Source organism: Syngnathoides biaculeatus, chromosome 18, assembly GCF_019802595.1.
Source record: "Syngnathoides biaculeatus isolate LvHL_M chromosome 18, ASM1980259v1, whole genome shotgun sequence".
Classification (NCBI taxonomy): Eukaryota; Metazoa; Chordata; class Actinopteri; order Syngnathiformes; family Syngnathidae; genus Syngnathoides; species Syngnathoides biaculeatus.
The window spans coordinates 17,383,855-17,398,746 of NC_084657.1; the positions used below are offsets into that span (position 1 = coordinate 17,383,855).

General features: G+C 40.3%; 1 protein-coding gene across 4 annotated transcripts in view; it reads left to right on the top strand.

Annotated features, from left to right (window-relative positions):
• Nucleotides 1-14,892, top strand: part of LOC133491734 (cell adhesion molecule 2-like) — a 286,042-nt gene that overhangs the window by 246,861 nt on the left and 24,289 nt on the right. For 2 of the 4 annotated variants that reach the window (XM_061803280.1, XM_061803281.1), the window contains 4 exons: nt 6,730-6,891; nt 6,986-7,076; nt 8,293-8,471; nt 12,520-12,633. In XM_061803280.1, coding sequence (XP_061659264.1) covers nt 6,730-6,891; nt 6,986-7,076; nt 8,293-8,471; nt 12,520-12,633 — 546 coding nt within the window. The remainder of the gene's footprint in view (nt 1-6,729; nt 6,892-6,985; nt 7,077-8,292; nt 8,472-12,519; nt 12,634-14,892) is intronic. The other 2 variants (XM_061803279.1, XM_061803283.1) reach the window with 2 other exon arrangements.

Genomic DNA, 14,892 nt, shown 5'->3' on the forward strand with positions numbered 1-14,892 from the left:
AAGCAGTTAGACTCGCGCGTCCCTGATGCAAATGACATTCACTGTATGCCTATGCCTTCATCATTTTTTTTTTATTGTCTTGTCGCAGTATCGATTTAACGGTTTAACAATTTTGTTTCCACTTCATGACAGTTAAGAATCTTAAAATTTGACTTAAAATATTGCCTATAAAGTGAATAAATGTTTTATGAGGGAGACAGTTTTGACCCTGGAACAAATTATTTCAACAATTTGCAGTGGGTTAAAACCTTCAACTGTTCATGGAAATCTGCAATGCGTTACTACAAGTTCTAGCCATAGTTTTTCTGCACAGCCGAATTAAAATTGATCTCCGGGTTTGTAGCGTTCCCGGCTAACTTTGTTTTCAGTGGCGCCGCACAAGAGTTGACTTGAGTTTATCAATGTTGCAACTTTGTCATAGCATGATTGCACTTTTGCACTTCCACAGTTAACCCCCCCACACACACACACCGATCTAAATAGGTGTGAATTATTTATCGGACGCTAAGACTCAAGACTGTGTGACATTGAGAAAGATTGTAATATGAGTGCAAATAAGCGTTGCATTTAAAATGCAAAAAATAAAACCAGGGGAACCAAAAAGATCTCACATTATTATTCCTCTTTTGAATGACCTTCAGAGGAGCACCGTTCAGACTAGTGGAATAGATGAAAGCACGCGATCAAATCATCAATGACTAATATAAAGTACAATGTATGTACTCTATGCATATTCGTACACTTGGGGTATTCATCATGGTGACAAGTGGGGGCGTTCACTGTGAGAAGTCACCTGATGGCAGGAATAAATGACAATTCTGACATATTGTTGTGGGATCTTTGGGAATAGCGACGATTATATTAGCGACACAGCCAGCGGAGCAGTCCATCACCCGTTGGCATTCATTTACTAGACAACGTATGCTAAGTGTGTGCTTCTGCGCAGCGCACGTGTGTCTGTGTGTGTGCGTGTGTGTGTGTACGAACACAATAAACAGATTGAGCAGATAGCCTGAATGTTAAATTTGTGTGTGCTGGCAGAAAATCCAATATTCGGATTTCACCCCTTTCTTTGTCCCTTCAGTCCCCAACAAGTAATGATATATTTCTATCTCGGTTATACACCAAGACCCAGGGAGACCTGTGTCAGTACCAGTCCAATGTAGCACTTGTTTACACACCAGTGAACTCAGGGGTGGGGCACATGAAATGAATATTTATTCCAAATCGGGGTGGCTATGTCGGCAATCGGATGAGTATTATCATACTGTGTGACCTGAATAGTGGAGGTTATTGCTTCATCGTGATATGTGATAGCTCTATTCCTAAGGGGGCTTGGAGGAGAAAAACAGACTTGATTTCAAACTGCTCCAAGTCATGTAGTTGTTCTATTGTCAAAGTTGTTGGTCAAGGACGAAGAGCTGCTGTTGTTGCTGCATGCAGACTTTTCTCGCTTCTTCGGGACGCCCGTCGGACGAAGGGCTAAATAATGACTGCGTAATCTCCTGAAATAGTTCAAACTAGTCATTGTCCTTGAGCAGGTAGTTGTCATTATTTCCGGAGCTGATGAGGATACTCATGTCAATGAGTACTTAGATGGTTAGTGAGTACCTTTTTCAAGCTTCAAAAAAAAAAATAAAAAATTAATCATTTTCATCAGTTGCAAGCATCGGTCTCTGGACTATATTCATGGTGGCAAGAACCCCCAGAGTCGAGTGGATCAATGACCATTAAAGATGTAATTCCAAGATGGCTCTTGCAAGCCGCACCGGCATGAATAAAAGATGTACGCACACAAAAGCCTTCATTCCCCCTCTAAATCATCGTGTTTTACTATTACTATGGTACAGTACATTAATTGAAATCAAGGCAGCAGTAAAACTCGACTTTAATGCTGTTTTTCTAGATTAACTGAAGCATCTTTTTTCAGCTTGCATCATTTTTAATTACCAGAATTGCAGTTTGCCGAGAAATTTGTGCCATTGCTTAAGAGATGAGTTATAATGCAGGTTAATACTTCACAGCGTATCAGTGCAATCCCGAGATACAATACAAATATGCCTACTGTAGGCTGCAACATCCATCCATCTATTTTCTTAGCCGCTCATCCTCACAAGGGTCACAGAGAGTGCTGGAGCCTATCCCAGCTGTCAACAGGCAGGTGGCGGGGAACACCCTGAACTGGTTGGCAGCCAATCACAGGGCTCGTTCGGACAAACAACCGCACTCACAATCACACCTAGGGGCAATATAGAGTGTCCAATTAATGTTTTTGGGAAGTTAGAGGAAAGCGGAGAAACCCCAGGCAGGCACGAGAAGAACATGCAAACTCCACACAGGAAGGTCTGACATTGAACCCAGGACCTCAGAACTGTGAGGCCAACGGTTTCCAACTGATCCACCGTGCCGCCCTCACAGCAACATGTTGAAAAAAAAAAAAAATCTCCCAAATTAAAACTGATGACTGTTACAAGGTGTAACGCAAATGTGAGAGCAGTCATCCTAATTTTTCACATTCATACTTTTTGTAGTAGATTGAAAAGAATTTGACAAAGGTAAAATAAAGATAATGACACAAACTATTCAATCTGATCACAATTATCATTTGTTTTTGGATTTCTTGTTTCGTGTTTTGTTGGCGCTTTTTGAAATCTTTCAGCCAACTTAATTTGGTCAGACAACTTCTGTTAAAGCATTAACAGGTCTGGAGGTAATTGGGCTTGGTTATGCTCAATGAAAATGAACTCAGATATCCCAAAAATGTGGCTAGCCACAGTTAATTTATCATTGAACAAGGGGGGCAAATCACTCTTTCACATGGGGCCAGGCAGTTTTAACTTTTTTTTTTTTTTTGTTAGTGGATGAAAATCATCATTTAAAAGAACTTTTCATATTTACTTGGGCTATCTTTGTTTGATATCTGAATTTGTTTAATGAGCCGAAACATCAAAGTGGGGAAACTATGCTAATATGAAAGAGTTTGAGTATGGGGCAAATACGTTTTAATGCACTGCATGTATGTAAGACTTGTTGCAATATTGGTGTCACACTCATGACAGACGTGACTCGGTGTCCGAAGAAGACGGGATGAGATTGTGGCACCTCCCGTCTCAGCCCATTAGCATCAACATAGTGGAGGTGGACAGTCCGCCAAGGCGCCGATGCCCATAGGACCCACAGGTCTCTTTCTAAGACCCTTTTCTTCATGAAAACACTTCTCGGCAGTGAATGCTTGGGGACTTGTGGCAGAGAGGACATTGTGGTATACATCTGCGAGGTGCTGATCCAACTGGCGTACTTTTAATACTGTTCCCTGAGTTGTGGTCGGATGTCAGTCAAAAAAAAAAAAAAAAAAAAACACAGTCAAGCATATAAGACCAGTAGAAGGACATGTCACAACATCCCAAATGTCAATTCATCCTCATGCCGGGAGCAGTATCGTTCTTTGTGGTTAGAATCGGAAAATATATTGTCATGGCACAACACATAGTTGGAAATGATAAGTCCTTTTTAAGTATGAAAGTACCAGAATAATTTAATCCCTAATAATAGTACAGATAAAAAGAAGATTAAATCTCAGTCTTAAAATGAATAACAAATGGTGCGTTATAAAGGTGTTTCACATACCAAACGCACCTCATAAAAAGAGGTCAACCAAAGCAAAACAGATATTAGCCAGTGCTGCTGGTGGTGACGTTCGCCCCCCCCCCCCATCTCAGCAGTCTTGCCGCACATTCCTTGTCAGTTCCTTCGCTTTTCACACTTCCTCTGTGAAACCGCATTAAAAGAATCCTATTCTCATAGTTTGGCACGTGTTGTTTCCATTTTGGGGCCTCCAGGGTCAGAAGTTCCACAAATGTAATTATGGGCTGAACAGAATGACGACCGCCAAGCATTAGTTAGAGGATGGGATGCTTTTAATTATGTACACTTATGTAAGAGTCATAATTAAATAAAGAATATAAAACAGAAAATAATACCTTGGTAACCAAGCATCCTGTGGGTTACATTTAGCAGTTTGTTTTTGTTGCTAATACCTTTTCCAATTTAGGTCTCATATAATAAAGTTATACAGCTTACTAGGGGCTAATTAGCGCAAACAATGTTGCACGCTACACGAGAGATTCTGAGACAAACAACACAGCAAGGTTTAAGTGATATTCATCATTAGGACAAATCAAGGCTATTAATTTGAAAATGAACAGTGGAAACACTGTTTCTAGTTCTCCTCAATAAACTTGGATATTCAATTGCTAAAAGAAAAAAAAATCTTTCAATAAGATAAAATGTTTTTATTAGTCAAAAATCCAAACAGTCCTCCAGCGCTCCCATCAGTTATATCTGCTATATGTATTATACCATTACTGTATGTGTGCTTACCAGTAGCACTTTAATGCCCTTGGGCCCGGGATGTCAGGAAATGCACTCATTTTATTAGTTGATCAATATCACTGCAACAGATTTATGCAGAGGCTTATTTTATTTTGTTGGGAGGGAAAATAGTAGGAGGGAACGTTATAAACCCTTCACTTCCTCATTTAGGCCTGTGAATTTAGTTTTTGGGAAGAGCATGAGGAAGAAGTAAGATTTTTTTTCTGCACATTTTTCTTTTGTTTGTTATTTTTCTTAGTTCATTTTTTTTTAAACTTTTGCAGCATGTATTGAATTCTTACCAAACCATTAAGGACACTCGCACAATTCTGTATCATAATATATCCATCCATTAATTTTATACATGTTTTGGGGCTGGAAGGGTGTGTTTTCTCCTATTTTTCTAAGTTTATCTTTTTGGAGTTGTCCAGCCGTTTTTTTTTTCTCTCTCCTTTTTACACTCGCGCTCTGGATGGATGCTGCAAACACTGCAGAGCTGTCAGTCATTTACCTCAAGGGGGAGGCCGGCTCATTGGATCGGTATAGGAAAGTGACAGAGCAGAATTGTTGATTGACAGTTGGGGATGAGAGAAAGAGAGAGAGGAAAGGCATTCAGGTCTGGCAGGATGATTTGAAAGTGGAGCACATGAGCACACGGTAGGGAAGCATGGGGAGTATAAACAGTCTCTTTAGGAGAAGCAAACAAAAGGTGGCCTGGACAAGGGAGACCAGTACTCCCTTGACTCTGCTCAGAATACACAAGTAGGACACCTTTTGACAAAGGAGAACAACAACAAATGAAGGGGATAATAATCATGAACAGCTTTACTCAGTACACGCTCACCGAACATTTTGTTTGGTACACTCGCAATGCAGTCTGCTAGCACCTTTTTGCAATACTTGTTGGAGCAGTGGTACTAAATGTGGTCTTAGTTGGAAACAAAAATTGGAATTTACGCATTGGGAAGAGTCCCTTCAGCTTGAACTGTCACACTCCCACCCTCACTATCACGTTATCTAACCATCCTGTAGTCCCTGTTCGTCAAGGTCGTAGACAGCTATGCATTTCTTTTCAGAGTGATATTTGTGTCGTCATGCATGTACAGTAAAAGTACATAGAATAGAATAGTTATGCTCCAAATAAACTCCATTTCGCTTTTTTACATATGCCGACTAGCACTTGGATCACTGCGTTGCTGAACGTGAGCTTTAGACACAGTGGCTCAAGATGGCTCAATACCGGATTATCTCCAGAAACCAGAGCAACCAGTCTACTGGTGAGGGGCTCAAATATTTGACTCCCTCCAAATGCCGGCAGCCAACATTACGCCACACCATCACATTATAAGGTGGTTACAAGGTTTCGTGTTAGCTTTCGGAATTTCAACCGTTCAGGCTGTCGTCCATTTATCACCCAAGTTAGCTGGAATTGACCCCAGGTCCTCCCAACCATGGAAATGGGTGGATGGGTGAATAGGATATTTTCACTAACATAATGCTGATGAAGCAAAATCCAGGCATGTTCTGCTTTCGTCCATGTTCTATCCTTTTGCCTATCCGTTTAAAGGAGGCTTCACATTGGGACACATTTACTGAATGAAAACAATTGGGGTTTAAAAATGAATTAGCTCAATAAGATGAGTCTTTATTAAACCCGGCCAGAGAACTTTTCATTTATCGAAACAGTATTCGCAGGGGAAAGGGAGCCTTCCTGTGTTACAGAAAAAAAAGGGTCAGCTTTTCAGTAACAAGTTGCAAAAGTCGTTCCACTGACAAAAACAAGTGATTTTTCTAATTGCGACCTGCGAATATGTGCAGGTTCACTGCATGTTTGTTGTTTTTGTTGTAGTTTGTTCATTGTTCTATTTGGATCGCAGTAGAATGAGAAGTCATGATAATAAACTATGTATTTTTATTTTTGTTTTAATGTCAATTTGGTTGAAGGCTGTGTTTGAATGCTATTCGATTACCTATCTATTGATGTATAAATAAAGCACATTACTGCAGGAGCACCCTGATTTCATCGTATTTTAATACAATGACAATAAATGCATTCTAATTCTGAGGATGCTTATCGAGCAAAAAGCTGTTGTCACAGCCATGCCAAAGCACGATAATCGTTCTTGCATTTACATCTTACCACAGTTCACCAATCATCTTAATTTGGCTTCATCTAATTTCATTAGTAGAGAACTATGAATATCTCTGCTTTAGAAACTATGGCCATGCCCTGCAGGGTGCTTTCAGAGCTATGAAGTGTGATGAAGGTGCTTGCAGTGTTGTAATCGCAGACTGCAGAGAACAACATGTTGCCTCTGTGCTGCATCGCTTATACTGTTGCCGACGCTCTCTGCGTAGGTGCCAAGGAGGTGAACGCCAGCGGGAAGACTTTCACAGTGCGCAGCTCACTGCAGCTGGACGTGGACAGACGTGATGACGGAGTGGCGTACACTTGCAGAGTGGACCACGAGGCGCTCGCGCAGACGCCACAGCAGACCACCGAAGTGCTGGAGGTCCACTGTGAGTCCAAACACATACGCTAGATGTAAACAGGTTTGCATCCTGGGTCAATTCCTTTTGTTTTACGTCCTAACCCTTTATTTGTGTGTCTTAGATGCTCCCCGGGTGCAGATCGTCCACTCTCTTGCGGTCCCTCAGGAGGGTCAATATCTAAAGCTGGACTGTTTGTCCCAAGGGAACCCTTCGTAAGTCACCTAGATTTCCTAATGCTGTACTATGTACCCTGCGATTGGCTGGCAACCATTTCAGGGTGCACCCATCTACTGCCTAATTATAGCTGGGATAGGCTCCAGCACTCCTGCGACCGAGAATAATGGATAAAGGTATTTACAGGGGAAACGGATGAGGGAACTGCAACAAATAATGGATGCCCCAGCCCACTACTTTCCCCCTCTATTATGAGTTTGATTCAAAACTATATCATGAATAATGATCTCAAAGCAGTATAAATATAATTTCAAATTAATCTTTCAGCATTTTCCTTAAAAAGAAATCGTGTACAGATTATTGGATTTGAAACCTGACAATGCAGCGAAGACTCTGAAAGTTGACTAACAATCCAAGTTAGACTTAGCTCCTCCCCTACATACAAAGTCTCTCAGTCAAGATATATCAGTCACTTCAGTTACTTCCTTAACACCAACTAATACATTCCTATTATCGAGGCCACCATCTTATAGAAAGAGCACAAAAATATGCAAATAGGTGAGTTTTTCAGCAAATAGCGAGGAATAGATTCCAGAGAAAAGCACTCAAATACGTGACTATGTGTGTAGCAACCCGCGATAGGCGGGTGTTCCCTGTATTGTACGCTACAATATTAGAGACACAAGCATCTCATGCATCTTTTCCCAAAATTATGGGCAGAAACCTCACAGGAGAGGTAAAAGTACGGACCTCTGCCAAAGGGTTCTGTTTTTTTTTTTTTTCAAAATCAAGACCATCCAGATCCATTCTTTTCAGTGGTGCCAATTGTCTAATGGGTCAATGAAATTGGACTGTAACAGCAAAAAAGTACAAATGAATTCCTTCAGCCTTTATCCAGATCAACCAAAAAGTCATGGATTCATTCTTATATGTATGTACCACGCGTCTTAAAAGTCAAGGCTCAAGTTTTTAACTTTTGGGTCATCAAACAAACAATTTATTTAACACTCCAACCAATAAATAGCTATCAACATTTTCCTCATTGTGATGATTTATTTGTAGTTGAGGTAATGATATGTACTTTTAATTGACATTGTCAGAGCATTATTCCTTTCACAATAAGTTTATGATCGCATTTTGTCAGTGTGACACAGCTACTGCAAATTATCTGTGCTGCTCTTGTGTTAAATTATGCAGGTGTATCTAATGTAGTGTCTGGCCATATATTATTTCATGTTTCCCTTCTCATTCCAGGCCAGATCCTGTGATGTGGACAAAAGATGGCGTGGAACTTTCGGACCTGGGCAGGGTAATTGTTGAGGGTCGCGAGCTCATATTTACGTCGCTGAACAAGACGGACAACGGCACCTACCGCTGTGAGGCCAGCAACCATCTTGGGACCAGCAGCGCTGAATATGTACTCTACGTGTATGGTGAGTCGCGTGGAAAAGGCTCACATGAGTGAATTTTCTTTTATGGAATGACATTATATATTTGGACATCGTGGATTCTTCTTGTTTTCCAAGGTAGAAAGAAGAGATACACATGATTTTTCTTTCTTTTCATTCTCTCTTATATTTTAGTATGTTTTTGTATTCATACAGGACAGTGCTATTTTTCTTAAACAATACAGGTTTCAACATCGACTTCATGATGACGTTTAAGCCTGAAATAAATTCAATTCACATTATATCAATTGTAAAATGGATTTTTACAAATTGAACTAATGAGTCTTGCAACAAAACAGAACCGTCTTCCACTCGAGACGATGGATGGACAGCAAGGTAGGCAGACACAATCCACTGATGATTTGGTGCTCTCGCCCAATTGAATGACAACATGCAACCAAACTGTACTGCTTGGTGGAAATAAGGCCCAAAATTATTTTCTATGTAAATAATGTAAGAAATGTGCAGTAAGCAACAAATAACAAAAACAAGCAGCAAACTGAACTGCTACGGGTGCATGCGTATCAGCACTGTGAGTGATTAGCGGTAGCCTCGCTCACAGGGCCTCAGGTGGCACTAATACCACCAACGTCTTTCTTTAAAAATAAACCTGTGTCCCAGATCCTCCTCATGCATGCACATCATGAGGGAGGAGCGAAGCTGAGTCTGCATATGTGTGTGTGTGTGTGTGTGTGTGTGTGTGGTGTGTGTGTGTGTGTGTGTGTGGTGTGTGTGTGTGTGTGTGTGTGTGTGTGTGTGTGTGTGTGTGTGTAATTTAGTGCTGTGTTGTCTGTAATATCACCACGGAGGATAAGTCATTCCGAGCAACGCCAGAGGAAGTGGAGGATGAAGTGAATCAGTGTCAGGGAAAACGGATAGCTCGTCTACCCCCTCTTCCTGTGTCCCCGCAGCCGTTTGTCTCTCGGAATTAAGTCTCTGTTCCTTTTGTTTAAGGGCCACAGTGTGTCTGTGTGAGATGAAGGAACGGAATTTCACTAAGTGGAACAATAAATATTGCTATATTATTACCTTGCTACTCAGGTGCAGTAGGGTGTTTTTATTTTGCAATGTGCACGATATTCAATATGCCATGGCCAAATAATAGGGATATCGCATATCTGCCCGGGGTGGTTCCAAAGTAATAAGCTAGCGAGGCTCTTCAAGGATACGTACAAGCAAGGTTGGTATCAAAACTTCATGAAGCGTCTGCTTCAGGATGTACTCACTGCCACTGCGATGTACGCTTCTGTTTGTAAAGCTTATTAAATGTATGTATATATTGTTTTTCTTTAGCCTTCAAACAAAATTGCTTGTTTGGATGAGTGATTATTTCTCACTCAAAGTACATTTTGCGGTTTGATAAATGGGAGCACTCACTAATATGCACCACCCTGCTGAACTTTTCATTGATGGCAATCTATTTTAATGGCTTAAGACTTCAGCTCTGAACAAAGCATTGAGTTCTGTTTGGTGATAGTGCAATGGGTTCTCATGGTAATTTAGCAGGGGAATAAAATGTTGATTAACAATTGCGGAATTGTATTCTGGCAATATATTGCTTTTATGTGGAAAGTTTTCAAAAGTTTAACAATCAACACCCAGAACAAAAGCAGAGAGTGCCTTAACAGGACACCAGCATAAACAAGTTTATTAAATGGTAGAAGTTCAGTTCATTTATTTGTCAGGCAATAAATAAAACTGACCTATGTCCCCACTGACTGAACAGACTAAGGAACGGTTTGGGTTTTTTTTTCTGAGAACCATCACCACCCTGAACTCTCATCTTTCCTCTAGCTGCGCTATTATTGCAATGACATGCTCATTTCATATCTTGAGCAATGTGTGTTTTTATTTTTGTTTATTTTTATCTCAAATTTCATTATACAGTTTTGTATGATGACAACAAATGGCATTCCATTCAGTTCAATTCAATGACTCACACTCAGCCAAGTATCAACTCTGTATTTCTGGGGGGGTTTGAATTAGCGTGCTTATTTATGTGTTACTCCATGCAGGAATTTCCTGGAGCCGAGCATTCCTTAAAAATGCAGTGGAAGGTGATGTTTTCCAACGAGCACATCCAACGCCACAGAGAATGGCATTTGGGGCTCAAGGAGGGTCAAATAGTGCAATGGAGATTCATTACTTGTTCTTTGCAAATGGCATCCGCTTAGTTCCCAGCAATCATTAGTGATTAGCACACCTTTTAGCCTTTTACAATTGCTGTCATAATTTTCGGAAAATACCATTTTAATGGTTCCTCTGCGGCAAGGAGACATTTTCACTCAGAGACACGCAGTTGAGCTGTTTTTGTGATTCTCGCTGAGGCTGAAAAGTCAAAGAGACACCCAGGCCTCGCCACACAGCCAATTAAAAAGCCTCCGCAGCGCCATAAAAACCAGAGTGACACAAACAAGGTGGCGGTGTAACCTCATTAACTTTGGCCAACAATGCTTCACTGCCAATCCCTTTGTGCTATTAATATTTTACCACCATCGTCTTGGATGCAACACCTCAAGGAATGTCTTCTGAAATGTTTGTTTTGATTCCTAAACAACTATTTTCTTAAGATTTTGAAAAGAACCTTTTTTTATGATTAAAGGTTCGTGCTTCCTTCAACATTGTGACATCAGAACGAGCTTGCTGTGTCTCCTCCGGAGGTTATCTTCACTTCCACCAACCGTTTTTCTAATTTGGTAGTTCTCAAACATCAAATAACACCTAATAAATACTGCTCTCTCCAAGTACTGGCATTGAAATACAATAGCGTAGTAGTCCTATGTGTGCATCAAAACGAGGCAGTGATTTTGTACCTAAATAGTACATTAATTACCAATGCACAGTTTGAACATTAGCCCTGCACTTACTGTAAATATAGGAAGATAATTGAATTATTATTGCTCATTAGTTAAATAAAAACTGTACCTAAATATTTTTTTTCTAAATGAACAGTTCTTAAAGCTTGAATGCAAATAATTTTTTCTTAATAGTTAAATGGGAAATCCACTGGTTTGCATTAACAATGTATCCAATAGGTCATATAATATGTACTCTATTTTGACTATGTGATGTTAAATCCTCTCTCATTTAATCGTGTTTTGAGAAGATTTTTTATCGACAATTATGAATTTCCAGGGGCCCTGCCATTTTTTGTGAGTCACATGACCTACGTGCCCGGATGTGGCGTGTTACGTGCTGTAACAAAGGCGCAATTACATGGGACACCATTTATGCCCAGCGCTGAGGATTGAACATCACATTGTCAAAATAGAGTACATATTACATGACCTATTGGTTACATTGTTAATGCAAACCTGTGGATTTCCCCTTTAAATACAACTGAACAGAAACTAACTGGATTCATATCTACGTTTATTTTCCTGCCATCCATTAATATTTTGTATTCATTTCATATATTTGATTGTATTTCATGTTTCAGATGTATTGTATTTGTATTTAATTCAGAGATTCTCGTACTACTCGGAAAAGGCCACCTGTGCCACCTTTTGAGGATCATAGTGCTAATCAATGTGAGAAGACTTAAAGGAGACTAAATGTGCTACTCTGTGTTGCCAAGCTAATCATATATTTAGGGACTTGCGACCCCCTCCAGCAATTATTAAAAAAAAAATAGAGAAAAGATAACTAGTAAGTTTTCTAGATATGTACGTGACGTTATCAAAGTCTTCTCAAGAATCTTAGGCTCGGCGAAGCATCAAATTCTTCTTGTCGAAATGGGAAAGAAGTGAAGATGGCCTCGTGGAAGCGAGAGAGCAAAATGATTTTGACGTGAAACGGTCAAAACACAACCATGGAGCTTGTGAAGAATCTTAGTGTTTCCTTTGTTTTGCATTATTACTGAATCTTATGTGTGCATGTCGCTTGTCTTTAACAATCATTTTTGTTTTCCCATCACTATATCATGGCTTGCTGTCCACTGTGTCGTACCTAATTTCTTACATGTTCTGTTTTTTTTCTGTTGCATTGTTTTTTCCCTTTTGTAAATGTTTGTATGTTTATCCCGCCCAACCAGAAGAACCCACCACCCTGCCTCCATCCACCACACCCCCCTTCCACCCCATCCCCCCAGACTCCACTGCTCTAGTAGGCACCCACGCTTCAGACCCGACAGTCACTGGAAGCAGAGGTACAGTACCACCACCTGCTTTCTTTGTAGCATCTCACGCTTGTCTGAGCTCATAATGAAATGTGTGCTATCACTTCACCGCCTCCCACCTTGCTGTCAATATTAAAAAGTTAAGTATCGAAGAATTTGACGGGGTTTTTTTTTTCTCCTTGAAGATGCTTGGTATAGATACAAGGGCTTATTGTATTCAGACCGAGTGCAGCTGTTTAAAATCCAATGTCCCCTTGACATTCCTAAGACTTGAGTTGTCCCGTGCCCTGAAAGCTCAAAGAAGTAAATGTCATGTCCAACTGCAAATGTCTGCCCCCCAGAGATGACACATCGTGACTCCTAATGCTGTATTCCATCCAAGAACTCTTCACTTTTGAAAAGAGCCTTTTTTTAATAAGTACTACATCAAACTTTTAGAGAGAATCCGTTAATGTACTTGCTCTTATTAACTTGAATGAATGATATGATGAAGAATGGGTTGTCATCTATAGTGACGATTTAAGCGTTATTGGCGTTAGCCCTGAATGCTGATGTCACCACCTTTTTTAAGTATCTGTCATTGCTACAAAAGTTGATGACTTTGCTGAGTAGTAATTATGGATTCAAACATAAATATCCACTGCAGTGTGAAAGTATGAAACCATCACAGCCGTGCTCGTGTCTATTACATTGGGCTCCAACCAGACAGTATTTTTGTAACCGCATTGAAAACTGCGACTGGGCGTCACGGACAGGTTAGTGATCAAATTGGGTCGATTGTGTTTCCACACCAACAAGTAGAGGTACTTCTCATTAAAGATGCTTTGTTTTTTTTCTAAAGAAAAAGAATGTCACCTAGTTGAGATGCATCCATGCAGATTTCCACCACTGAATGTCATAACTCCTCAATATCACAGTATCATAGAAAGAGAAGTTCAGAACATGCCACAATAACCCTCCCATCCCTTAAATAGGAATCAAATAATTGTCAAAGGTTTGCCATCTCTTGAGCACTATTCACATTTTTTGTCAATTTTGGTCCATGCATTTAGGTATCGGCATATTATTTTAAGAATATGTTTATTGCTTATTTAGAAAAAAAATAAAGTGGCTCAAGTTTGCAGGCTATACATAATTTTCCAATAATAGGTAAGAAATGTAACAAAACCTCATGAGAAAAAGGCTTAATCCATAAATGTGGTACTAGCAAGTAATTGTGTACAGCCAGGCCGCTACCGTGTAATCTAGTGTGAAGCGGTCATGGTCATGTATCTGTACAGTTCTTTAATCTTCTATAAGGCTGACAGCATCATATTTTAGCAAACCATGCTCCAGCCTTCCTCAGTGTGAAGAGCTATTGCAAGATTGGAGTCAGAAAAAGTTGCTAGCGTCTATCATGGTGGCAACCAAAAGACCCGAGAGATGCCAGAAAGATGTTATCACCGGATGAGAACTACTTTCCCAGACCGGGGATATTGTCGAGTGGTACGAGAAAACAATTGAAGGACTTTTGCTGAACCCTTCAACATAATGGAGGAGAAGTTGGCATGGCCTCGCACTTACTTCAAGCGTGGGTCAACGAGATTTTGAAGTAATAAGGCGCTAGTTGGACGAGATGGGTCCAGATATGGGGAACTTTGAGATTATGGTTTCACTGTCTTGGTTGGCCGACCGCTTTAATGTCACTCTGATGTTCAACAAAGCACTTAAGAACTACCAGGGCTGTGTTCCAAGTGTAAATTGTCTCAGAGAAAATCCATTACGAAAAATGCATAGTCTGCATTCTTAAATGAAACACCGCTTTACCACGGAGGGCCTTAGACATTGGAAGATGATCACATGGGTGAATGGATGCATCTGGGTGGGTAGACAGACTGACGGGGGTTGCCTGACTGACCTATTGACAGCTAGTAGACAGATAGTTGGACTCAAAAATAGATAGAGATGGACAAAAAACTGCTGAAGAGACTTATGGACGGTGGCTAGATGGAAAATAGTGGTCATCGTGAAAAAATATACAGTGAGCCGTTGGCGGTTAACAGTTCACAACTACAGATATTCACAGATTTTGCTCTCCGAGTTTGTTTTTTTTTTTGTTAAAGTTTTATTGTCACAATTGTAGAGGTCTTCAATTCTCTTCTAAATAGACGAGGCGCCACATTAGACATGGCGCCTTACAATGTGATGCACCTCGTGTGCACGCTGAGTTCCAACATTTGCAAATGTTTTTGTGCGACCTGTCCAACAAAGTACACTTACACACACGGGTTGCACTGTTAGCATGCATGC